Source organism: Sapajus apella, unplaced genomic scaffold (assembly GCF_009761245.1).
Source record: "Sapajus apella isolate SASKATOON/1434 unplaced genomic scaffold, GSC_monkey_1.0 scaffold140, whole genome shotgun sequence".
Taxonomy (NCBI): Eukaryota; Metazoa; Chordata; class Mammalia; order Primates; family Cebidae; genus Sapajus; species Sapajus apella.
Window position 1 is genome coordinate 3035932 of NW_022437080.1, and position 27381 is coordinate 3063312.

Below are 27381 nucleotides of genomic sequence, written 5' to 3' on the forward strand. Positions count from 1 at the left end.
GGGCTTATCTGGTGGGAGAAGTCTGACTTGGGAAACAGCAGACGCTGGTGCTGGAGAGATGAGCCACTAGGCCCCTCAGTCCACGCTGCTGGGTGTAGAAACCCCGACCTTTCGTTATGCATTCAGTCACAGGAAGCAAAGCACTGATGGCGCTCCAGCTGAAAGCCAGGCCCAGCTCTCTTGCAACAGCTTCCTGCCTGGCCTCTGAGCTTCTGGTTCCTCCTCCTCAACCAACGTCCAGCTTGAGACAGGCCGGGCTGGTGGGGGACAGGACTTTTGGGTGTCTTTGTTTTTGCTTTACTTTTTTAAACTGAAAAAATGTATGAGATAAAATATATAAAGAAGTGCATAAAACACAGAGCTGCATTGTAAAGAATGAAGTCAGCACCACGTAACTACCGCTAAGGCCGAATCCAGGCTCTGCAGCACCCACAGCCTCCAAGGTCCTCGCTGCTGAGACTGTGTCCCTCTCTCCGGAGGTCAGGACGCTCCCAACTTCTAACTTCCTTTTTATCTTCTTATTCCCTCCATAGAGTCCCTCAACAGCATTTAATGTGCCTGCTTTTAAATGTTTTATTAGTGGGCCTGGTGCAGTAGCTCATGTCTATAATCCCAACACTTTGGGAGGCCGAGGCGGGGGGATCACCTGAGCTTGGGAGTTCGAGACCAGCCTGACCAATATGGTAAAACCCCGTCTCTACTAAAACTATGAAAATTAGCCAGGCTGTAGTGGCAGGCCCCAGTAATCCCAGCTACTCAGGAGACTGAGGTGGGAGAATCCCTTGAACCCAGGAGGCAGAGGTTGCAGTTAGCCGAGATCGCACCACTGCACTCTGGCCTGGGGGACAGAGCGAGACCCTGTCTCAAAAACCAACCAACCAACCAACCAAAAAATGTTACGTTAGTCGATCTGTCTTCGTTCTCTTGTGCCTGCTTCACTTTTCCAGCGCCGTGTTTCTGATACTCTTCCAGGCCCTGGCGCCCACCTCTGGTTAGCACCCACCTTTCCCTGGCCAGGGTGTGCAGTTTGTCTGGTAGACGACAGGTCAGCCTAGCTGCAGCTCGCCCGGGCACAACGTTCTCATGCGGCATGAGGCGGTGACCCAAACGCTTATTTTCCATACGGGCACCTCATTGCTCCAGAGCAGTTTATGGACAAGTCTGTCCCTTCCCGCTGCTCTGTGAATGGGTGTTTCTCCTTAGTTCGAGAACTAGCCCTGATCTCTTCGCTATTGCCTTTGCTGCTTTCTCTCTCCCTTCCTCTAGGACTCCGGTGAAAGGTGTGCTCCCTCTGCCTGCGGCGTCCTCCTGTCTCCACCTTCTCTCTGACACTTCGCAGCTTTCCTCTCTCCATGCGGCATTCACAGCTCCTCCTGACTTTCCCTCAGCTCACACTTTCCTCTCCTAGACAGGCACAGGATCCCTTAAACCATTTAAGGGATCTTCATTTTGGTTATTCGTCTTTTTTTGATTTTAGAATGGAATTTCTATGTGGTTCGTTTTTAAATCATAATGTCTTTAAAATTTCCCATTCGCTGTCTAAATTTTCAAGCTTGGCTGCTTCTTTTCTTGAGCAAAGCAAGCAGAACTTCTCTAGTCTGTGTCTAATCATTCCAACCTTTGAAATCTTTGTGGATCTTTTTCTGTTTATTATTTCTGCCGGTTCTTGTTCATAGTACCCTATTTCCTTGTTCCTCTTTATTTCTGGCTGCATGCTGGACGTTGTGTTTGAAAAATTACCTGCAGGAATCATTTCAATCTAACTTGCCGGTGTTTTCTTCCAGCGAGGACTGTCAGTAACTTCTGTTAGGTGCCTGGGGGTGTTCACAGGTCAGGACACCTTAATCCTCAGACCCTCCCATGCTCACAACCTGGTTTGCAAGTTCACGGGTGGACTTGTTCACTCTGGCTTACCTGCACCTTAACGGGAAGCCCTTTGGGGTCCCAGCTAAAAGTGGGGCGTGATTGGCCATTGTCTCCACCTGTGGAGGGCCTTAAGCTTTGGCATTTTCCCCTTCACCTCTTGAGGCCTCCAAAGTCACAGCTGAATATTTTAGATATATTTTTCCAGGCCTGGTTTGGACCACATGACCCTTCCTGTGAGAACCCCTAGAGATGCCTTCCTGCTCCTGTCCCCTTCCCGTTCCCTCCCCAAGGGTGTGGTTGGGGCGGAATTGGCATTACCTATGAACCCCACATTCCCCAGGTGGAGAATAGCAGCCAGCAGCTTGCTGAGGTTCCAGTTCTCAGAGTCAGAGAACTGGAGGATCTTCATGGCCGAGCGGATGTGGGCGTAGTCCTTGGCGTCGTCGAGCCCCTCACAGGAAGTGCAGTTCCCCTGCGGGACAGGGCGCCTCAGCTAATAGGGCCACCCCCTGCCCCACCACCTCCATCCTGGGGACAGCAAGGCTGAGACGCTGCACTTCACGGCCCTGGGTGGACCGTGGAGGGTCTGTGCTCAGAAACTACAGACAATCCCTTGCAGAGGCAGAATCATGGCCCAGTAGCCACAGTGTGACCGGGCCTTGCAGCCAGCACCCGTACTTGGTCACTGTGTGACCTTGGCCAAGTCACACTTCTCCTCTGGTCCTCTATTTGTCATTCGACCCTGCTTGAGCCTGTCTTGTCTTTCTCTGGGGGACACTGTGGGTTTGTTCCTTTAAGAAACGCTTTCCAAGGCTCACGGTGGGCCAGGCCCTGTGCTGTACATCCAGGGGGCCAGGCAGGGAGCCAGTGACCATCCCATGACCACTTGCCTGTTACAGGTGCCCAGGCCACAGGGGCGCCTATTGAGAGGTGGAGAAAGGCTTCCTGGAGGAGGCACCGAGCTGACCCCACCACCTCTGAGGACAGAGGGCAGTTTAGGCAGAGGATGATGGGAGAAAGGCCATGAGGCGGGAGGCAGGGACAGGGCTGCGGGGAGGCTGGGGTGGATATTGAGAAGGGGAGGTCGGGAGAGGGGCAGATCCTGGAGGGACTTGGAAACCATGCCAAGGAGTTTGGCCTCTCCCCTGCAGGCCGCAGGAGTCACTGCCGCAGTGCCATCCAAAGCTCAACACCGACAGATTCGTACTGCAGTGCAACCTGGCACTTTGGCTGTAGGGTGGACGGCAGATTAGAGGTCAAGACTGGTGATGGAGAACCCAGGAAATCCAGGCAGGGGCTGGTGAAGGCCTTGGGGCAGTGGATCCGGGACAGAGGGTTGCATGGGAGAGATTCCAGAGGCAGAGCACTCCGGGTCCCCTCTGTGGTCAATAAATCCGGAGATGAAGTTCCCCTGAGGGCCACTTCTAACAAGAAGGTCGTGGCAGAAGTGATGGGACGTCACTTCCAAGATTAGGTCACCAAAAAGTGTTGGCTTCCCTATGGGACATGGGACACTTTCTTTCACTCTTGCTTGCTCTCTCTGAAGGAAGCAACTGGCCATGTTTCACACTGCCCTATGGAGAGGCTCGTATGTCAAAGAACTGATGTCTCTGGCTAACAGCTGAAGAGCCTGAGGCCTATGGCAGCTATGAGACTGAACTTGCAGGCCGACTGCACCCCAGGTGATGACCACAGCCCTGGCTGACGCCTTGGGAGACACCTGGAGCTGAAGGACCCCGCTAAATTGCTCCCAGATTCCTAACATTAGTCTCAGCTAATGAATGATGGCTGTGGTGCTGCCCCGTCCTGGGAGCAGAGCAAGGACCCTTCTTTCCTGGGGCCTGGGGCTTGTGTTTTAGGGGGCCTGCAAGGACAGAAAATTGGAGTGAAATCAGTAGCAGGAGGTGTATGGGCAACTCCCCGTGACCCACTGGGCACCAGGATCCTGTCATCCAGTGGGGGCCAAAGGAAGATGAGGTCTGTGGGGAAGCCCCGGGTCCAGCCTGGGGCATGGGGCACATGTGACAGGGAAGCGGGAGGCACGTGGAGAAGATGATTCCCAGCACAGAGAGGCTGGTGAGGAGGGGGAAGGGGATCAGCCCCGCCTCAGTGGGGGCTGCCCGGCCAGCATTGGGCTTCTCTGCAGCTGTCATGGAGGGTGGAGTGGCACCAGGGCATTTTCCTCCCTTCCACTGGCTTCTGGGAGGCGGAGGGTGGGCAGCTCACCATGGTCAGGTAGTGGTACTCGGAGGGCGTGCCCAGGCTCAGGAGCTGCTTGTCCTCAGCACTCATCCCCATGAGCATGCAGTAGAAGATATGGTAGTTCCGCTCCTCGGGGGCCTGGGAGGGAGGTGTCCAGACAGATTCATGAGCATTCCCTTGCAGCCTCAGGACCTCAGACTGCCTCTGCCCAGCCCAGCCCTGGCCTCCGCTCCCAGCCAGGAGCAGCTCTGGCACTGACCCTGGCCAGCCTGGCTTGGTTGCTGACTGTCCTAGGCCTCCAAGGCTGCCTCATCCCAGCCCTGAGAACTCCTCTCTGCCCTGCATCTTGACTGCTCCTTGAAGCCCTGACACTGATGTGCCCAAAGTCCCCAGGCCAGGAGTGATGGCATAGAGTCGGGGCTGTCTTCACAGTCACTTACTGGCCCACGAGAGATCTGACTGCCATGGGGCTCCCTGGGCCCTCAGTTGTTGTGTTTTTTTTCCCTAGAGAAGATCTTGCTCTGTCATCCAGGCTAAAGTGCAGTGGTGTGATCTTGGCTCACTGCAGCCTCGAAGTCCTGGGCTCAAGCCATCCCCCACCTCAGCCTACCAAGATCACAGGCACACACCACCACCCCCAGTGAATTTCTGTATTTTTTTGTAGAGATGGGATTTTGCCATGTTGCCTAGGCTGCCTTCCGTATTTTTTTCAACACTATTTTAAAGTGCATTCTCATAAAAATCAAACAATCTGAAGTAGGTACAGTAGTGTTAAAAGATGGGAGTTTCAGTTGGGCTGTAATCCCAGCAGATTTGGGAGGCTGAGGCGGGAGGATTACTTGAGCTCAGGAGTTTGAGACCAGCCTGGGCAGCATAGTGAGACCTCATCTCTACAAAAAATAAGAAAATTAGCTGGACGTGGTGGCACACACCTCTAGTCTCTGCTACTCAAAAGGCTGAGGTGGGAGGATCACACGAGCTCTGGAGGAAGAGGTTGTGAGGCTGCAGTGAGCTGAGATTGCACCACTGCACCCCAGCCTGAGTGACAGAGTGAGATCCTGTCTCAAAATAAAAAAAAATGAGAGCTCCTTTCCACCCTGCCTTCCTCTCCCTTAAATCTCCTCCTCCCTGCCCTAGAACCTAGGTATTTAAAAAAACTTACTATAAGTTAAGTTCTGGGGTACATGTGCAGAACATGCAGGTTTGTTCCATAGGTATACACATGCCATGCTGGTGTGCTGCATCCATCCCCCCGTCATCATTAGGTATTTCTCCTAATGCTCTCCCTCCCCATCCCCCCACCCCCTGCTATCCCTCCCCAATCTTCCCACCCCGCGACAGGCCCTGGTGTGTGACGTTCCTCTCCCTGTGTCCATGTGTTCTCATTGTTCAACTCCTACTTATGAGTGAGAATATATGATGTTTGGTTTTCTGTTCTTGTATTGACATTAAAAAAAATTACTTACAGTATATCTATAAATATTTCTCTCTTTTCTTATCTTAACACAAAACATATTTATGGTTCTGTAACTTCCTTTTTTTTCACCTGACCATGTCTCTAGGTGACCTACCTCTCCTGGTTGTGAAGGTCAAATGAGATAAAATGGGAAAAGCGTAGCATCAGGTCAGGGGGGTTGCTAAATGTGACCTTCCTTCTCAGCTGCCCACAGTGCCGAGGCATCTGTCCCTCTGACAGCCACAGCGCCCTTGTTGGTGGCACTTCCCCTCTGCACCCCCACCTCATGTGTGTGCTCACTTGCTCACATGCATGTGTTAGGTGTCATGCCATCATACGAGAGCACCCCCCACACAGAGATGCATTATTTCTGCTGTTGTGGGTGCCACGTGCTGGGATTCCTGTTATTTAGGACTGGCTACATGATCGCCCAGTGCAAAAGGAAACCATGGGAGCTCTTGCTGAAAGGCTAGTAAGAATTTCAGGGTGGCGATAGCAGAGCATGAAACCAAGCATGGGGCCCCCGAGCACAGGGCCTGGTGTGACAACACAGGCCACATGCTACTGTACTTCCCGGCCATGTGGCATTAGGGATACTGTCGTCTGTGTCTTTCTGCTATGGCTCCTAACACACCTGAAGATACAGCCCACCCAACTAACCTAGCTTCAGCTTCAGAAATAATTCTAGTAGAGATGAGGAGTGGTAGGTATCAAACAAGAAGAAATTTATGTGAATGGAAAATTAAAAATGGAAAAAAAAATTTTTTTTTGAGAGCCTCGTTCTGTTGCCCAGGCTGGAATACAAAGCTTCAGTCTTAGCTCACTGCAACCTCTGCCTCCTAGGCTCAAGCAATTCTCCTGCCTCAGCCTCCTGAGTAGCTGGGATTACAGGCGTGTGCCGCTGCCTGGCTATTTTTTTTTTTTTTTTTTTGTAGAGACAGGGTTTTGTCAGCTGGCCTTGAACTGGACTCAACTAATCCATCTGCCTTGGCCTCCCGTAAGTGCTGAAATTAGAGGAGTGTGCCACTGAGCCCTGCCCAAAATGGAAAAAATTCTATCATTTGCTGTCCTGGAATACTGGGGAAGGGCCCTCATTATCCAGTGAGGCCTGTGGACTCTGGGTGGGCCCCTGGGGAAGAGGGGAGGAGAGGTGAGAGTGGTGAAGGGGAGTCCCTCTATTCCCTCAACTCAAACTGGGTGGGTGGAGGCCTCACCTGTCGGCAGACCCGGGACTTCTCCAGGAGAAACTGCTCAATGCGTGCGCCCTCGATCACCCCGCTGGGGTTGAAATAGATGTCGATATACTTCCCAAAGCGGCTTGAGTTGTCATTGCGGATTGTCTTGGCGTTTCCAAAGGCTGAAGGTAGGCAGGCGATGCACATGATGGGAGCAGAGAGGAGAAAATGTAATTTGAGTGGGATCATCTAAGAGGGCTTCTCAGAGGAGGTGGCCAAGCCTCCAACTGAAGGACGGGCAGGGCTGTCCCAGGCAGTGATGGCAGCCAAGGGCCCGCTGAGAAGAAGACAAAAATGTAGGGAAAATCGCGGAGGTCAGAAACCATGGCGTGTGCTTGCAGAGGCAGAAGTCTTGTCCGAGCGTGGGGTACAGGAGGAAAGCAGTGGAAGGCAGACAGAACCAGTTAGTAGGTAGAGCCAGGTGGCACAGAGCCTTGGATGCCAGGCTCAGAACTTGGGCAATCATTCTTCAGTGATGAGGGAAGCAGGAAAGCTTCTGAGAGAGAGTAGGAGCAGATCTGCAGCTTAGAAAGATGGCTCAGGCCGCAGGACTGAGGCTGAGACGGAGAGGGCAAGCTGGCATGGGGAGTGGGGACAGGGTGTCCAGGCCAGGACACACGGAGGCGGTCAGATCGGGAGGGTTTGGGTTGCAGCATGTTCCAAAGTGTTTTTTGTAAAGCTGATCCACAGGAAGAAAGATATTTTGTCTTGCATCCTAGTGTATACACATGCCCACCTGCATACACGAAGTTAGAGAACAAAATACTCAGTACTAGTTCTTAGGAAGAGTGATGTACTGGGGTGTTTCTATCCTATGATATTTCATTTGTTCTAGAAGACTGATTTGATGGCCCTTTAATGGTTAGGATGAGTTTCAGAATACCAACATCTAACATAGTCCCTTGAAACAAAGGAAAAGGGCTCCTTGGGGAAGTAGGTTTAGGAAACACATCATCCCGTCTCTCTCTCGAGGAGTCCCGGTGCACAGCAGAGCCTCTGAGAAGTGCCACAGTTATGAAACCTATTTAACTTGTTGAACCCAGTGTGGCCATCATGGGGGTGACTGGTTGGGTGTCTCTTCAAGAAAGAACGTGATGCAGGCAATTTTATTTTGTAGTAACTGACAGGCTGAATTTAACATATACTATCTACGGAAAGGTAAATGATCTGGAATAGCCAAGTTTGAAAAAGAATAACAAAATTGGAGGGCACATGCTATCTGATTGCACAGCTTTCTATAACGCTATGGGAATCAAGATGTTGTAGCCCTGGTGACAGGATAGACAGAGGAATGGAAGAGAAGAGAGAAGCCAGGAACAGTCCCATACATGGATGGCCAGTTGATTTTAGGCAGGGGTGCAAAAGCAAGTCAATGGAGAAAAAATAGTCTTTTTGACAAATAGGACTGGAACAATAGAGTATTGATACAAAACAAAAAAGGGAAAAAGAAAGGAAGGAAGGAGAGAAGAAGGTGAGAAAGAAGGAAGGAAAGACAGAAAAGCCTTTTTGTCTTTTTTCTTTTTGAAAGAGTCTCATTCTGTCACCCAGGCTGGAGTATAATGGTGTGATCTCGGCTCCTGGGTTCAAGTGATTCTTCTGCCTCAGCTTCATGAGTAGCTGGGATCACAGGCGCCCGCCAACACGTTCAGCTAATTTTTGTATTTTTAGTAGAGACGAGGTTTCCCCATATTGGCCAGGCTGGTCTTGAACTCCTGACCTCAAGTGATCTGACTGCCTCAGCTTCCCAAAGTGCTGGGATTACTAGTATAAGCCACCACGCCCAGCCAAGTCTTTTTCTATGCTGTGTACCTTGCACCATAGAAAAATATTGGCTCACAAATGTAGATCATAAACTGGACCATCAACCTAAATATAAGACCTAAAACTATAAAACATGTAGAAAAAACATAGGAGAAAATCTCTGGATTAGGCAAAGATGTCTTAGATACAACACAAAAAAAATAACCCAGAAAAGAAGAAAAGGACAAATTGAACTTCAAAATTTAAAACTTCTGCCCCGCAAAAGACACTGTCTAGAGAAAGAAAAGACAAGCCTCCGACTGGGACACAATGTAAGATGTGACACTTGTCTAATAAAGGACTTGTGTCCAGAACAGGTAAAGAAGAACTCTTAAAACTCACCGGTAAGGAAGTAGACCAATTAAGGAATAGGCAAAAGAGTTGAACTGACCGTTCAGAGAAGATAGACAGAGGGGAGGTAAGCACATGAAAGATGCTAACATCCTTAGTCTCGGGGCCACGGGAGTTACGAGCACGATGTGGCACTGCTCCACACGTATCAGAGGGCAGACCGTGTCCTTCACTGTGCCAGGTGCTGGCGCGGACACACGACAACCAGAACACTCCTGCTCTGGTTGGGAAAGCAAAATACTGTGACCACTTTGGAAAACATTTCGAAAGTTTCTGACAAAGTGAAATGGCTCACTTCCCATTTGAGCCGACAATTTCGCGCCTGCATATTTATCCAAGGGAAAAACCTATGTGCACAGAAGAACGTGTATGTGAATGTTTATAGAGGTTTTAGTCTTAGTAGCTAAACACGATCAACAACCCAGATGTCCTTCACTTGGTGGAGAAGCTGTGGTACCACCACGCAATGGAATTCTACTTGTCATTAAAAAGGAAGGAGTCAGCGATGCAGGCGGCAGCAAGGAAGAATTCCAAATAGCCAAGGTAACCAGAGACAAAAGACTACAAACGCTGTGATTTTACTTCTAAGACCTTCTCGAAAAGACAAAACTGGGAGCGGGGGAAAAGGACAAATCAGTAGTTGCCAGAGAAGGGGTTGGGAAGATGGGGTGACTACGAAGGGGCGTGAGAGAAGATCTGGGGGTGATGGGAACATTCTATTTCATGAGGATGATGGGAGCCATAAGCCTGTATGAGTTTGTCAAAACTCACAAAACTGTACATGAAAAAAGGTGAATATTTACTATATGTAAAGCAAACTTGAATTGTAAAGAAACAAGAGAGACTGCGCTGTCCAGCAGCTGACAGCCTTGGGGCCGAGGCCACAGGCTTCTGGGCAGCCCTGGCTGGAGACTGAGCCCGGGGTCACTGAGGTGAAGACAGGAGCCCACTAATGAGCAGTTTGCTCCAGAGCCCCTGCTGGGTTGGCCCAGATTTAGGTCTGCATAACAGATGAGCCTCTCCGAGGCAAGCTGCTTCCTCTCCTTTTCCCCTTCCTAAGTGTCTGCACGGCGTCTGAATTTGAAGGCTTGTCCCGCCCACTCCTGCTTCCTCCCACTTTGTCTTCTGCAGGTTTACCCCACGATAAACCTCTTGCAGGCCTCATTCTTGCCCAGCTACTGCTTTCCAGGGGACCGAAGCGCACACACCTAGCATTTCCCAAATTGATTTGATCTTGGATGTCTTTTAGAAAAGCGTACTCCTTACAATCTCATGGAAAGCACCCCTGGTGAAAGTTTATTAAGTCATCAGTCTTTCCACTTTGTAATGCCTGGGCCCCCTACCCCTACCATGCACCCCACCCTTGTGTTTTGTGTCCCAAGGGTCTGGAGGAGTTGCTGAAGGTTTGTGGTCTATCCTGTCCCTCCCTGTGGTCCCACCTGGCAGGAAGGCTCCAGTGGGGGTGGGGGAGAAGGGCGGATCCCTGAGTGATGCTTACCCTCCAGGATGGGGTTGGCTTCCAGGACCTGCTGCTCAATCCACGAATGCTGGCCACTGACGGTGGCCAAGAACTGCAGGATGAGCTTGGTGGTCTCCGTCTTGCCAGCTCCAGACTCACCACTGCAAAAGGGTATGTAAGGACATGAGGCCACAAAACAGCTATTTTTTTCAACACCTCTCAACTCTCCTGCAAACCCCAGGCCTGCTTTCTGAGCCTCTGACAGGGATGGCCTCTCCCCTGCAGAAATCCTACTGCATTTGCCCTGAAGTCTCCTGCGGGTCTCAGGCTGCCTGTATTGCACACGTTACTGAGTTTGTCTTTTTTTCTGTGCTCGGCTGCAAGCGCCTTGGCACACGCTAATCTGGTTCATTCCAGGGTCAGCGGCACAGTGCCCAGGACATACAGAAGGATGAGTGGGATGACTCAATGTCTTCCTAATGAAAGGACGGCCCACAGGCCAGCAGCAGGCCCAGAATGCAGATGCCCAGCTAATGCAGGCTCTGTGGATCGGAATCTGCATTTTCACAGAATCCCCAGAGGATTCCTACACTTTACAGTTTGCATAACAGACTCCCACAGTCCCATTATCCAGCTTCAACTCCTGGCCAAGTTTATTCCCCACCGCCCCCCACTCCCCATACTATTTTAAAGCAAATCCCAGATATTGCTTCACCTGAAAATATTACCTTTTTTTTTTTTTGAGACAGAGTTTCATTCTGTTGCCTAGGCTGGAGTACAGGGGCATGATTTCGGCTCACTGCAACCTCTGTCTCCTGGGTTCAAGTGATTCTCATGCCTGAGCCTCACAAGTAGCTGGGATTACAGGCACCTGCCACCACGCCCAATTACTTTTTATATTTTTAGTAGAGAAAAGGTTTCGCCATTTTGGCCAGGTTGGTCTCGAACTCCTGACCTCAGATAATCTGTCTCCCTTGGCCTCCCAAAGGGCTGGAATTACAGGCATGAGCCACAGCACCCGGCCTGAAAATATTACCTTTTTAAAAATTATGATGAAAATGCCCAGGATCACTGTGCCAGCAAAGCAGAGCGAGATCAACAAGCCTCCACGGATGGCTATGGACTCCCTGCGTGCCTGTCAAGTGCCAGGCATTTTCATGAACACAGCCTCCTCAAATAGCCTGCCATTGTAGAGACAGGGGCTTACGGGGACTTGCCCACAGCCCCAGGAGAGGACAGGGTAGGAGGAGAACCCAGTCTGACTCAAAGTGACAACTGACATTTTGTTCACTACAAGGAACCAAACATCAGGGGGCTCTTTCCTCTCCTTGTTCACACTCAGCCAGCTCCGCCACCCTCCAGGTGGAAGCCACCCTGTAAGCTCCCAGGCCAGCCAGCCTGCAGCCCAGCTCTGCTGAGAGGCCCTTTGCCCTGCCTCCAGGGGCAGGTTGGGAGCTCCAGCTCTCTCCCAGGGCACCTTCCTGCTGTCTTCTCCAGAGCCCTGGGTTTGAATTCCCCATTTCACTGCTGGGGATGATGGCAACATTATACATCATGATGATGATGGGAGCCACAGGGTGTGCCGCTGGAACAGGATCTCAGCCCCTCTGATTGTGGGTCTCTCCAGCAGTAACATGGGACCATAACATGGGAATAAAAGCATCTCTTTCAGAGGGTTGCTGAGGACATGAAATGTGATCACCTGAGCTTTAGGACTTCATTCTGGTTTCTGTTCAGCTTCTGTCCTCATAGAGGCCATGCTTGGTCTGCCCCTACCTAATGTGGAGGCCAACATCACCCTTTCCTCTCCCTGCCACGTTTTTCTTCAAAGCTGCTAGGACCTGCATAACAATCCACTTATTTGTTGCCTGTCTCTGCTTCTAGAATGTAAGCTCCCCGAGGAAGGGATTCTGGTCCCTTTGGTTAGCTGCTGCTTCCCCATGTTAGGACAGTGCAGGTGGGGCATGACAAAACCTCAAATGATTGAATGAATGAAGGAATGAATGAATGACTCTACTACAGCACCAAGCAAGGTGCCCGGGAGCCATATTCTCACTCCACCTCCCGTTCCCTCGAACACTTCCTCCTCCCGACACCTCCTGACACCAGGAGGGCCTGTGGTCACTGGTAGAGAGGCCAGGCCAGGCAGGGAGTCTCTGAAGCAGAGTTAGGATCTGGACTGGAGGGGACACTTTCCTTCTGGTCCCCTGGTGACCTGAGAGCTGCCCCTGGAGCTGCTGCTGCTCTGTCCTCACCCGAGGCCTGCCCTGAGACGTTTTTGAGTGGGCCCTCACCTGTCGGACCCCCGCATCTTCAAGTGCCTAACCTGGGCCCCATATCTTTTTCTTTTTTTATTTTTACAGAGACAGGGTCTTACTGTGTTGTCCAGGCTGGTCTCAAACTCCTGGCTTCAAGCAATCCTCCTGCCTTGACCTTCCAAGTCACCGGGATTACAGGCATGAGCTACCACGCCTGACTCCTGGGCCCCATTTCTAAAGGAACTCAGCCCAACTTTCTTCCTTGACTCAGTAAACCTTTGTTCAAGTCTGGGCAGTCTAGTCCTTGGTGATACAATGAAAGTCTAGGTTCTGCAGGAAGGAAGCTTCGGAGAAACTGCTCAGGGCGCAGGGCAGCCGGGGTGTGTGCGGTTGGGTAGGGAATGCTCCTGCACCGCCCGCCTTGCTGGCACGCTGGTCGGGAGCAGCTCAGGGAGATGCCAGGAGGTGGCGCCGATCCCTCTGCCTCACCTGATGATGCAGCACTGGTCCCTCTTGTTCTTCTTCATGTTGAAGTAGCAGTTGTTGGCGATGGCAAAGACATGCGGGGGCAGGTCGCCCATGTGGCGGCTGTAGTAGAGCTGCACCTGCTCCAGGGTGTAGAGGGGCAGCACCTGGAACGGGTTCACGGCCACCAGGATGGAGCCTGTGTACGTCTGAGAAGGGAGCAGGCGGTTAGTGCCATCTACCCCAGCAGAGACGCCCAGCCCTGGTCTTGGCCTTGGCCCTGACCTCAGGGGGTTATCAGAGCCACTGACTTTGGTGGGGAAGGAGAGTCCAATTCTGGGCCAGGGAGATAAGACATTTGGCTGCACAGACCCCTCCTCTGGGAAGATGGAGTGTCTACCAAGAAGGTGAGCTCCCAGGGGACACGTTTCCAGGAAAACAAGATGTTGACTGTTTAGTACCCTGCCTGGTTCTTAGAAGGGGCTCGATAAAAATGGACTAAGTATGAAATGGGTTTTCGCCTGCATCCCGCAGGGGCCTTCACGTAGCCTGGTCAGCACCTGGCCCTCACAGACCCCAACCACAAATTCTGTGTGCCCCTGGGACCTCCGCCCTGGATCAGCTGCCCGTCTAGAGCCCCCACCCGGCCCCACTGCCCCTCAGGGGTGGCACAGGCAGAGCCTGCACAATAAGCCACAGGACCACACATCCTGGTTTTCATTTTAGGAAAGGAGAGGACACGCCCTCTGGCTTCAGGCTGTGCCCCCAGAAGTGGAGAGCATGCACAAGCCCTTTAGAAGCACAAGCTGCCTTCCTCTGAGAGCCCAGGAGGGCCAGTCACAACCAAGCTAGCCACTCCTCCAGACCAGAGAGGCCGTGACTTCTGCAGGCCACACCTGCTTAAGCTGAGCTGGTGTCGGTTTTGGAATGCCACCTCCCCTGGGGAAATCTGCACTGGAATCAGGACGAGAGCTTCGGGCTAGCGCTGACCTCCATCCAGGTCAGTTTCATGGGGAGGGCCCACATTCACCCTCATGGCCCCCTCGTCTGGTGAATCAGGACCTTGGGATCTGGGCTGTTACGGGACTCACTCTTGGGAGGCCAGGGGCTTTCTGTCCGGTGACCCTGTCTCTACAACATGCCTGGGAAGGACAGAGCAGAGGGCGATGGCCATCTGCAGCCCTCGCTGAGCACAGACTGCATGCCAGACACTGTGCTGTCACTAGGCATCGGCTTCCTCCCCTCTAGGGTGGAATCACCCTGCTAGTTTGGGACTGGGCAGCAGAGACTGGGAAAAGTTAGGTACCTCGCCCACCTCCTTCAGTGAGGGCATGAGGGGCAGTGCCTGGCCCCAGACCCCCTGTGCATCATTTTCTTCTCCCCGTCCAGGAGGTCGGCACCTGTCGGGGGGCTCCCCCATGGACACAGGACTGGGAGACTCACGTAGATCTTTTGTTGCTGGTAGCGGATCAGGAGGTTGTGCACCATGCCCGCCTCGTTCAGGTCCCCCAGGCGGATCATGTCATCCACACCCTGGACTGAGTTGGGGTGCATGGGGCTGAGGGCACCAAAGTCCTCTGCTTGAATCCAGTGTTCCTAGAGCAACAGGTGCAGTCCTGAGGGGCGGCCTCCATTCCGGTGGCCAGCCTGCCGCACCCTCCCCTCCAGCTTCTCAGCAGCAAGTGGTCTTCTGGGTCATGGATCAGCTGACCTGGGGCTGGTGGCCAGCCTCTGGTCAGGGTCAGTCTATGAGAAGGGTCAAGGGACTCCTGTGACAGGATCAGTGTCATCTATGGCTGGGCCAGCATGGCTTTAGGGGCCAGGGTTAGGGTGTAGCTGGGGCAAGGGCTGAATTTCAGCTCAGGGACAAAGGAGCTTGAAACCGGAAGTTAGATTTAGAGTCAGGCTGCAGCTGGGGGCCTTGCAGGTTGTTGGAATAAGAGTGTGCAAGTAAAAGTGTTTTTAAAAACTACAGTGTTATTCAAATAGAAGATATTGTTATTATCTTACTGACTTCCATCATCTGGATCCCCCAGGCCACAGCCTAGAAACTTCTCTTTGGAGGCTAAGACTGCAGCACCCAGCTGAGCAGACAGGACAGTCTGAGAAGCTAAGTGGCCGGCTGGACATTCCCCTGTAAGCCCCTCCCCACTCACCACCTGGCTGGCCCTGACCTCTCCGGTGGACGAGCTGGTCACCCGCAGGCCACTCCAGGTCGCTGGCCTCTCACGTGTGCGTTTTGCCCCGTCCTGCCCCTCCACACACCTCCCTTGCTCACCTTTCCCACCTGCCCCTTTCACTTTGCAAACCCGCTGTCTGCCCCTGTGGCCCTGCCGGAGCCCCTTTCCCACTTCCCCACTGCCTGCTCCCCTAATTCTCTTCATTTCCCAGAACTGCAGCTCTTGAAGCATTCCCCAGGACACACAGGCCATGTTCACCATGGCAGGACTCCACCATGATCTGTCCTGCCACCCAGGACCCCACTTGGTCTTGGGGTCCCTGGTGTTGGGGCAAGGTTCCTCAGGGAGGGAATGGCTCCGGGGCCCTGGATGTGGGGGCAGGGCGGGGCCCAGATTAAAGCCCCAGAACACTGACCTTGCCCTCGTCATCTTCAACCAAGACTTTGCCTGGCTTTGTCTCTTTGATGATGCCCCCAATGGCCACGCCGGTCTTGTGGGTGGAGGGAAGCCCCAGCCACACGTGGTCACCCTGGAGGGCAGACAGAAGATAATAGTGTGATCCCCCCTCTCTTCCCCTCACTGCTGGAGACTTACCTCTCCTGGGGGCTGTCCCTTCCAGTCCAGAACTCTCAAGGTGGCTGGAGCTTGTCTCTCCTTTCCTATCCTCCTCTCTCACTCTTCCTCTCCCATCTCTCTTTCTCCTTCTCTCTCCTAGCCCAGGTTCCCTTTGAGCATGTGTCACCTGCCCTGCTCACTGGGCAGGTACCAAGTGCCTATACAGCTTCTCTCCATGTTTTTGTCTCGTCTGGAACAATAAGCTGACAAGAACAGGAGCTCAGGTTCCACCGCAGCACCTCTAAAAAAGAAAAAGAAACTTGGCTACCATTGAGGAAGCTGGAGTGCTGAGTGGTTGAGAAAGTGCTTCTCAAGCTTGCTGATGGCAGCAAGACTGAACTTCCACTTGTATCCTCTCAGAAATCACCCACAAGCAATAGAAGGATGAGAAACAGAAACGAGCACATCACTTTCCATGAAACTGGGAGAAGAGGATGAGCTCCTGAACCAGGGAGCAGGCAAAAGGGCTACTAGAAGATGCAGGAGGGAGCTGAAAAGGTGCCCCCCAGCTGTAGATTCCAGAAAGGGACGGCAGAGTTCACTTCTCCAAGGAAGGAGCCCATCCTGGGGTGCGAAAGTGGCATGTCTTGCTGCAGCGGCAGGAGCAGGAGCACAAGGTGGCGTCAGAGCTTGCCTGGCCTGTCTTGGTTCTAAGAAACAGATCATATTTGCAGGTCTGCCATATTTGCAGGAAGCAGTCTCTCTATGGGGTGGGAAAAGACAAACCTTGCCCTGTGAAAAGCTCTATAGTACCCAGATCTATTAGGTGGGAGAAGTAACGACTAAAAACTCACATGTGAGATTTCTGCTAGCCCGCACCATGGCATTGAACTTGCATGAATCTCCTTCTAACCCAAGAAAGCTCACTGCATCTGAAGAGAAGTAATCCAAAAGGAACCAGCACAGGTGTGTGTTCAGAGGTACTGAAACTCAAGAGGAGGAAAGGAGCAAATAACACTTAGCAAAAGAGAAATAACTGCCACAGAGTAGTGGGAAGTGTGACCAAGCATGTCACCACAGTTTACAAAGACTGACCAAAGATTAGGTCAGAGGCAAGAGAGCCCAGGAATTAGATGCGGGACAACTGAGAAGGATGAGACAGCTGGAATGGGTGCCTGTAATCCCAACTATTCAGGAGGCTGATACATAAGAATCATTTGAGTCTGGGAGATGGAGGTTGCAGTGAGCCATGATCGCACCACTGCACTCCAGCCTTGCTTACAGAGCGAGACTCTGTCAAAACAAAAACAAATAAATAAAAAATAAAATAAAATTAGAATTAGGAAGAAGACAGCTATAGAAGATGGACAAAGATATAAATGAACTTTGTTGTATGGACTGAATTGTGTCCCTCCAGAATTCATATAGTGAAGCCCCAGCTCCTGATATGACCGTATTTGGAAATAAGGCCTTCAGGGAGGTAATTACGGTTAGACATGGTTCAAAGGGTTTGGTCCTAATCCAATAGGGCTGGTGTCTATAAAAAAGGACACCAGAGTAAGACGTGCCCTCTCTCTCTCTCTCTTTCTTTCTCTTGCTCTTTTTCTCTCTCCCTCTCCTCACTCCCCAGCACAGAAGAAAGGCCATGTGCAGATGCAATGAGAAGACAGCCATCCCATCTACAAGCCAGGAAAGAGAGGCTTCACCAGACACCAACCCTGAAGGCACCTTGACCTTGGACGTCCAGCCTCCAGGACCGTGAAGATATAAATGTCTGTGATTTAGGCTGCCCAGTCTGTGGTATTTTGTTACGGCAGTCCAAGCCCCAGTGAAGTAGACAGACGTGGGTTCTAATCCCTGCTCTATATTCCATGAGTTATGCAGCCTTGGGAAAGTTACTTACCTACTCTGACCTCCAACTTCCTTATCTGTTGAAAGGGCCGCTTCACAGGGCTGTTGTGAAGATGGAAGGCCCCATGGTAGGGAGCCTGAATAGTGACCAGCACCGAGGGCACCACAGAGGGTTCAACAACTGCGCAGGCCCTCTGAAAGACTTATGAAAAGGATGACCACTCTGCACTTTTGGAGGCCGAGGCGGGCAGATCACCTGAGGTCAGGAGTTCAAGACCAGCCTGGCCAACATGGTGAAACCCCATCTCTACTAAAAATACAAAAATTAACCGGGTATGGTGGTGGGCGCCTGTAGTCCCAGCTACTCGGGAGGCTGAGGCAGGAAGATTGCTTGAACCCAGGAGGCCGAGGTTGCAGTGAGCTGAGATCGCACCACTGCACTCCTGCCTGGGTGACAGAGTGAGACTCTGTCTCAACAAAAAAAAAAAAAAAAAAAAAAGATGACCACTCTCCTCTCAAACACTTAATCTCTGGAGATAGAGCAGCCCTGCAATTATAATTGTGACTAATAGGGCACCACGTGGTATTTTTCTAAACTCTGCTTGCTGTTAGTCATGTTCCCAGAGGAACGGTTGGCGTTAATGCATCCCATGGGCATATTCCTTTGTGAAATGTTTGGCTTTGCCTTGAAACCATATAATGCTCCAAAGTGGAGCCACACTCTCGTGTTTGTGACTTAGTCACCAGAAGCCCTCACAACCTGATGTTTTAGACCACGCATGTCCTCTCTCCAGCCTAAAACAGCCTAAGCTCTATTCTGTCATTGAAAACAAGAAGCCAACCTTGTCTGCCCATTCTGTGAGTCAGATGCTGCCACGCTTAGTGGTAGAACCAGGGACTCCTACTTAGTGAAGGTCCTCCTCTCAGCAGTGTGGTCCAGCAGACAGGAACAAAAGCCTATGTGGCTTTGCAAGCAGGAGAACATTTGGGGCATTTTCTTATCAAAGAGCACTTTGCAGCACTGTCCAGCTCTCCTGGACTCCGTGGGGCATGAGGCAAGGTTGGAAATATGGAAGACAGGGAAGGATGCACAGGCTGGTTTGGGGTCTCTCCTCTGGGCTCCCCCGCCTCTGAGCTCTCCACCCTGCACGCCCCGCCTCCAGGCTACTCAAGGCCTGTCCCTGCCTCCCAGGGCAGGGCGGTTCCCCAGCAGCTGTTGATTGGATGTAAATGCAAAACTCCTCTGCTTCCTTCCTGTGGAGGAGCCATCTCTTGGCCACTGGGACACAGGGATATTTGTTGAGTGAAGGCAACACAATGCAGAGTCCAAAGCGATGATTTGGACCTGGGTTTCAGTTCTACCCACGCCCACAGTTCCCCAGTTCCCTGTTTTCTCTAGGGGAGCTCCCTGCAACTGCCGCAATGAGACAACTGGGGAATCCCTTTGTTGGCCGTGCACGGTGGCTCACACCTGTACTCCCAGCACTTTGGGAGGCCAAGGCAGGTGGCTTTGCGCTCAGGAGTTTGAGACAAGCCTGGGAAACACAGTAAAATCCTGTCTCTACAAAAAATATAAAAATTAGCTGGGTGTGTTGGCATGCACCTGTGGTCCCAGCTGCTCGAAAGGCCGAGGCTGGAGGATCGCTTGAACCTGGGAGGCAGAGGTTGCCGTGAGCCAAGATCGCACCACCGCACTCCAGCCTGGGTGACAGAGTGAGACCCTGTCTGAAAAAAAGAAAAAAAAAAAAAGAAATCCCTTTGTCAAGACAAAGGAACATGTTAAGCCCTGCATGGAAGCTAGGGATAAGCACACATACCTGTGCATGTATCGCTGAGGCCACTGATTGGCCAAACTTGTTTTCTTTAGATGCTAAAGTCTGTCATGTTACCTAAACTTCCGTGTCTCTGGTATTTTCCTATGGGATCTCATTGCCTTTCCTCTCTTTCCTTGGGAGCTATTCAACGTAGCCTTGAGTAACTTACACCAATAACCCCTAGATCAAATAATACAATTCTTACCAGCCTGAGCCCCGACATCCTGGGTCAGCAGTTCCACACGCCTGTAAGGAGAGAGAAAGCAGAACGTCGGCTCCACGCACACCCCGGATAGGAGCCCCTGGAGCCCAGGAGCTGGGCTTGTTCACCAACACGTCCCTAAGTGCCTGGGATGGGACCTGGCTCAAAAACAGTGCTGAAGAAGTGGATGAATGAGTCACAGTCCTAGCACAAGGGCAAGAGCTGTTCTCAGCTTCTTCATCTTACGTTACCTTTGTTGAAGACATATTTCACACTCAATCCTGGGCTTGATATAGGAAGTAGGTGATTCCCTGTCATCCAGAAGCCCCAGTTTTATCTGGTCAGACATCCATGAAAACCAGTCATCATCGCACATCCTGAGAAGTGCTCAGGTAAGCAGCCACTGGAGCTTCAGACACATCACATTCTTTAAACCTCACAGCACTGCAGAACACGCGTGTTCCCCACTTTAGACATGGGACTCAATGCAGGAAAGGGGACTCAGTTAATTAGTAACACAGCTGGGAATTAAACCCAGATCTGCCTCCTTTCCAACCTGTCCCCAGCACCTGGTGGCTCTAGAGGGAGCAGGCAGCCAGGCCCAAGTAGCAGTCACCAGGAGGAGGAGGGGGGAGGGGCCCACTTGCCCCATCTGAAGGAGGAAACCCCGAGTTACCCTGACTGAGTACTGGCATCTTCCTGTCTCTGTGCTGAGCAGTGCAAAGTGGGTACCAGGTCTATTGCTAGGTTCTATCATGGTGATTTGTGAGATTTTGGTGCACCCATCACGAGAACAGTATACACTGAACCCAATTTGTAGGGTTCAACAGAGGTAGTCTTTCATTCTTAACCCCACTCCCACCCTTTCCCCCCAAGTCCCCAAAATCCATTGTGTCATTCTTATGCCTTTGCATCCTCATAGCTTAGCTCCCACTTATGAAAGAGAACATACGATGTTTGGTTTTCAATTCTTGAGTTACTTCACTTAGAACAATGGTCTCCAGTCTCATCCAGGTCACTGTGAATACCACAGTTCCTTTACCCACTTGTTGATTGATTGGCATTTGGGCTGGTTTCACATTTTTGCAATTGTGAATTGTGCTGCTATAAACGTGTGTGCAAGTATCTTTTTTATATAATGACTTCTTTTCCTCTGGGTAGATACCCATTAGTGGTATTGCTGGATCAAATGGTAGTTCTACTTTTAGTTCTTTAAGAAATCACTACACTGTTTTCCATACAGCCTGTGCTAGTTTACATTCCCACCAGCAGCGTAGAAACATTCTCTTTTCACCGCATCCACGCCAACATCTTTTATTTTTTGATTTTTTTGATTATGGCCATTCTTGCGGGAGTAAGATGGTATCGCGTTGTGGTTTTGATTTGCATCTCCCTGATCATTAGTGATGTTGAGCGTTTTTTCATGTTTGTTGGCCATTTGTGTGGGAAGGAGACCTCATAAGTGCCAAGGCAGGAGTCAGAAGCCTTAGCTTATTCCCATATAAATAATGAAGAAGGAAATAACTAGAGGTATAATCATAGCAGTTATTCATAGGTGATCTTGATTATTCATATGTGATCTTAGTTATTCATAGGTAATCTTAGTTCTTTTACTAATGCCTTTCAGGTCCCAAAGTGTGAACCTGGAGTGACTTGGTGAAAGGAATGACCCCAAGGCAAGATGCTTTAAATCCTCTGTCATGCTCGTGTAAGGGCTGCTGTAGGGTGCCTCGGCTGTGTGGCAGCACCAGTGCTGGGAAAGTGCCCGCTGTTTAGCCAGCCAGGGAAGGAGACGTCCAAGATGGCTGAGACATCTCCTTCCTTGGGGGAGTTAGGAGAAAACTCCGCTCCTCCAAGCTCTTGCAGAAGGCCTGATGGCTGTTAGGTAGGCCCGCAGACATCCGGGGGCTTAATTGTCTCTATGTGATGCTGCGTTTCAGTGGTCACGTTCCATGTCCACTCTCATGTTCCACTTTTGCACCTGATTCCTTTTTTCTCAGAAGAGATAATCAGTAAAAGTAATATAAATCTTAAGGTCTTTGTTCTTTCTTGACAAGTATGGAAAAGTGCTGATGCATTATGCTGCTTACCTCATCTTGGCTACTAGAAAGCCTTGGGCCCCTACCTGTATGACACGTGATGTACTTGACCTGTACCTACCCTGCCCACAGCTTTGTACTCAATAAAAGTCAGAGTGCATGGACACTCAGGGCCACTGCCGGACTCTCCACTTTGGTTGGCAGTGGACCCCGAGCCCAAACTCTCTTTTCTCTATCTCTGTGTCTTGTGTCTATTTCTACAGTTTCTCGTCTCCACACCAGCAGAGAGGGGCTCCAAGGACCCTGTAGGGCTGGACCCTACACATCTACACATTTGTATATCTTCTTTTGAGAGTTGTCTATCCATGTCCTTGGCCCACTTTTTGATGGGATTTTTTTTTCTTGATAATTTGTTTTAGTTCCTTGTAGATTCTGGATATTAGTCCTTTGTCAGATGCATAGCATGTGAAGATTTTCTCCCACTTTGTGGATTGCCTGTTTACCCTGCTCACTGTTTATTGTGCTGTACAAAAGCCCTTTAGTTTGATTAAGTCCCACCTATTTATCTTTGGTTTCCTTGTATTTGTTTTTGTGTTCTTGGTCATAAAATCTTTGCCTAAGCCAATGTCTAGAAGGGTTTTTCTGATATTATCTTCCAGAATTTTTTTGGTTTCAGGTCTTAGATTTAAGTCCTTGATCCATCTTGAGTTGATTTTCCTATAAGGTGAAAGATGAGGATTCAGTTTCATTCTCCTGCATGTGGCTTGCCAATTATCCCAGCACCATTGTTGACTAGGATTGTTGAATAGGGTGTCCTTTCTTGACTTCATGTTTTTGTTTGCTTTGCTGAAGATCAGTTGGCTATAAGTAGTTGGGTTTATTACTGGGTTCTCTATTCTGCTCCATTGGTCTATGTGCCTATTTTTATACCATTACCATGAAAGGGGGAGAGTACTACATCAAGGGAACTCCCCATGGAACAAAAGAATCTGAACAGCAGCCTTGAGCGCAGACATAGCCTACCCAAATGAGAAGGAACGAGGAAAGCAATTCTGGTAATATGGCAAAACAAGGTTCTTTGTTTCGTCATATTACCAGAAAATCATAACCCCCAGAAATCACACTAGCTCACCAGCAATGGGTCCAAACCAAGAAGAAATCCCTGACTTATTTGAAAAAGAATTCATAAGATCAATTATTAAGAAAATCAAGGAGGCACCAGAGAAAGTTGAAGTCCAATTTAAGGAAATAAAAAAGATACAAGAAATGAGGGGAGAAATCTTTATTGAAACAGCACAAATAAAAAGCAATTGCAACTTAGAGAAATGCAAAAGTTTCTGGAAAGTCTCAGCAATAGAGTCGAACAAGCAGAAGAAAAAACTTCAGAGTTCGAAGACAAGCTCTGAATTAACCCAATTCAGAATTAACCCAATTCAACAAAGACAAAGAAAAAAGAATTTTAAAAAATGAAGAAAGCTTTCAAGAAGTTTGGGATTATGTAAAACAACCAAACCTAGGAATGATTTGCATTCCTGAGGAAGAAGAGAAATCGAAAAGTTTGGAAAACATTTTTGCAAGAATAATCAAGGAAAACCTCCCTGGCCCACTGGAGACCAAGACATACAAATATGAGAAGCCCAGACATCCAAATACAAGAAAGAACACCTGGGAAGTTAATCACAAAATGATCATCACTTAGGCACATTGTCATCAGGTTATCTAAAGGCAAGTCGAAGGAAAGGAATCTTAGGAGCTGTGAGGCAAAAGCACCAGGTAACCTATAAAGGAAAATCAATCATATTAACAGCAGATTTCTTAGCAGAAACACTAGAAGCTAGAAGGGATTGTGACCCTATCTTCAGCTTCCTTAAACAAAACAGTTATCAGCCAAGAATTTTGTATCCAGCAAAACTAAGCTTCATAAATAAAGGAAAGGTACAGTCTTTTTTAGACAAATGCTGAGAGAATTTGCCACTGCCAAACCAGCACTACAAGAACTAGTAAAAGGAGCTCTAAATCTGGAAACAAATCCTGGAAACACATCAAAACAGAACCTCTTTAAAGCAAGAATCTCACAGGACCTATAAAACAAAAATACAATTAAAAAAAAAAGATATACGGGCAATAAATAGCATGATGAATGGAATAGTACCTCACATCTCAATACTAATGTTGAATGTAAATGGCCTAAATGTGCCACTTAAAAGATACAGAATTGCAGAATGGATAAGAATTCACCAACCAAGCATCTGCTGCCTTCAAGAAAATCACCTAACACATAAGGACTCACATAAAAAGGTAAGGAGGTGGAAAAAGGCATTCTATGCAAATGGACACCAAACATGAGCAGGAGTAGCTATTCTTTTATCAGACAAAACAAACTTTAAAGCAACAGCAGTTTAAAAAGACAAAGAAGGAAATTATATAATGATAAAAGGCCTTGTCCAACTGGAAAATATCAATCCTAAATATATATGAACACTGGAACTCCCAAATTTATAAAGCAATTACTACTAGACCTAAGAAATGAGATAGACAGCAACCCAACAATATTGGGGGACTTTAATACTCCACTGACAGCACTAGACAGGTCATCAAGACAGAAAGTCAACAAAGAAACAATGGACTTAAACTATACCCTGGAACAAATGGACGTAACAGATATTTATAGAGCATTCTACCAAACAACCACAGAATATACATTCTATTCCTCAGTGCATGGAACTTTCTCCAAGATAGACCATATGATAAGATGCAAAACAAGTCTCAATAAGTTTAAGAAAATTGAAATTATATCAAGTACTCTCTCAGACCACAGTGGAATAAAACTGGAAATCAACTCCAAAAGGAACCTCCAAAACCATGCAAATACATGGAAATTAAATAACCTGCTCCTGAATGATCATTGGGGCAACAATGAAATCAAGGTGGAAATTTTAAAATTCTTCAAACTGAGTGATAATAGTGACATACCTCTGGGATACAGCAAAGGCGGTGCTAAGAGGAAAGTTTATGGCCTTAAATGACTACATCGAAAAATCTGAAAGGGCACAAGTAGACAGTCTAAGGTCACATCTCAAGGAACTAGAGAAACAAGAACAAACCAAAGGTAAACCTAGCAGAAGGAAGGAAATAGGCAAGATCAAAGTAGAATCAAATGAAATTGAAACAACAACAACAAAAACCCTACAAAAGATAAATGAAACAAAAAGCTGGTTCTTTGAAAAGAAAAATAAAATTGATAGACCATTAGCAATATTAACCAAGAAAAGACGAGAGAAGATCCAAATAAGATCAGCTAGAAATGAAACAGAAGATGTTACAACTCACACCACAGAAATACAAAAGATCACTCAAGGCTACTTTGACACCTTTACATGACTAAACTAGAAAGCCTAGAGGAGATGGATAAATTCCCGGAAAGGTACAATCCTCCTAATTTAAATCAGGAAGAATTAGAAACCCTGAGCAGACCATTAACAAGCAGTGAGATTGACACGGTGATAAAAGAATTACCAACAACAGCAGAGAAAAGTCCAGGACCAGACAGATTCACAGCTGAATTCTACCAGACATTCAAAAAAGAAATGATACCAATCCTATTACACTATTCCACAAGATAGAGAGAGAATTCTCCCTAAATTATTCTGTGAAGCCAGTATCACCCTAATTCCAAAACCAGGAAAGTACATAACCAAAAAAGAAAACTACAGACTAACATCCCTGATGAACACAGATACAAAAATCCTTAACAAAATACTAGCTAACCGAATCCAACAGCGTATCAAAAAGATGATCCACCATGATCGAGTAGATTTCATACCAGACAGGCAGAGATAGTTTAACATATGTAAGTCAATAAATGTGATACACGACATAAATAGAATAAAAACAAACGTTACACGATTATCTCAATAGATGCAGAAAAAGCATTTGACAAAATCCAGCATCCGTTTATGATTAAAACCCTCAGCAAAATCGGGATACAAGGGACATAAATAAAACCATTTATGATAACCCACAGCCAACATAATACGGAATGGGGAAAAGTTGGAAGCATTCCTTCTGAGAACTGGAACAAGACAAAGATGCCCACTCTCACCGCTCCTCTTCAACATAGTACTGGAAGTTCTAGCCAGAGCAATCAGACAAGAGAAAGAAATACAGGTCATCCACATTGGTAAAGAGGACGTCAAACTTAGATCTTTTGGGGACAAAAGTGGTCAGATTAACACTTGTGAATGCAACACAAAAATAACATACATATTGAAACATCCCCACTGTACCCCACACACATGTACAACTATTATGTGTCAATTAAAAATAATAAAAGGCCCAAAGAGAAGAAAATACAAGAAGCACACTTTTTTTCCCAAAAGCCAACTTGAACCAGAAGGAAGCATACATGTTGTGGGCCCTTGTGGTCCGTCGCCCTCCTACGAATACTGTGACTTCCCTTAAACTGATTCCTGATCTCGCCTTGCACAGCCCCAGCCTTGGATCTGAGCAGAGTTGGGGATGCCTTCCACCCCCTTACAGACAGCGGCAGGGTGGTCTCACGGCCTTCACCCTGACTAGGCCTTCAGCAATGTCCAGATTCCTTCTTTAGGCCCCAGTCAGTTGTTTCTGCCAGAATCCCTGCTTCAAAGCTCCTTTCCACCACTCACTCTGCAGAATGCCTTGACCTGTTTCACTGAAGCAAGAGAGAAACCACACTCAGCTTCCAGCGTGGCCACTCCCTGACTTCTCCGTGCCTCTGCACACTTAGATGACTGCCTGGGGAAAGGGAGCCTTGACAGCCCACACAAATCCTTCCAGCCCTGCCTTCTCCAGCCTCCACTTTTAAGGCCTTGCTTTAACAATTACCGTAGTGGTTTAATATACGTCTCCAAATTCTTTGGCACATCTCTGCTCACAAGAGAGACGAATTCACCCCACCTGGAGTGTGGCCTTAGTGATCTGCTTTTGTCAAATAGAAGAAGGTAGAAGAATGGAGTATGCCCTCTGAGATTAGTTTGCAAAGTCTCTGTGGTTTCCTGCTTGCTTTTTCTCTAAGATCACTTGGCCTGGGAGCCTGGAGGTTGTGAGGATGCTCAAAGAGCCCGAAGGAGAGGCCTGTATTGTGGGAGCTGAGGGCTCCAGTTAACAGCTGTGTGATCTTGGAAGGGACCCTCCAGCCCCAGTTGTGGCTTCAGATCACCACAGTTCAGCCAACATTCTGACTACAACTTTATAGCCAACAACAGATTAGGATGCAGGCACACACGGGGAAGACGGCGTGAAGAGGCAGCAAGAGGAAAGATGGCTGTGCCCACATCTGCAAGCCAAGGAGAGGTGCCTGGAAGAACCCAACCCTGCTGACACCTTGATTTTGTAGTTCCAGCCTCCAGAACAGTGGAGAATATACATTTCCATCATTTAAGCCCCACCGCCACCCCATCCTCAGTCTGTGGTATTCGGTTATGGCAACCCAAACAGCTACTACAAACCCCATGAGGGTCCCTGGGCCAGAACCACCCAGATAAGCTGCTCTTAGATTTCTGACCCCCAGAGCCTGTGTGAGATAATCAATGCTTGTTATTCTAAGCTGTTAAAGTTTGGGATAACTTGTTATGCAGCAATGAGTGACTAATACAATCATCTTCCCC

At 49.0% G+C, this 27381-nt stretch overlaps 1 protein-coding gene across 5 annotated transcripts in view; it reads right to left on the reverse strand.

Annotated features, from left to right (window-relative positions):
• Positions 1–27381, reverse strand: part of MYO7B (myosin VIIB) — a 94864-nt gene that overhangs the window by 55869 nt on the left and 11614 nt on the right. For all 5 annotated transcript variants that reach the window (XR_004264452.1, XR_004264451.1, XM_032263955.1 and 2 more), the window contains 8 exons: positions 19698–19738; positions 15688–15801; positions 14536–14688; positions 13117–13301; positions 10409–10530; positions 6739–6881; positions 4093–4206; positions 2185–2338 (listed from right to left, as the gene is read on the reverse strand). Coding sequence is in view for 3 of the 5 variants with exons in the window: in XM_032263955.1 (XP_032119846.1) it covers positions 2185–2338; positions 4093–4206; positions 6739–6881; positions 10409–10530; positions 13117–13301; positions 14536–14688; positions 15688–15801; positions 19698–19715 (1003 nt within the window). In the remaining 2 variants the exon portion in view is untranslated. The remainder of the gene's footprint in view (positions 1–2184; positions 2339–4092; positions 4207–6738; positions 6882–10408; positions 10531–13116; positions 13302–14535; positions 14689–15687; positions 15802–19697; positions 19739–27381) is intronic.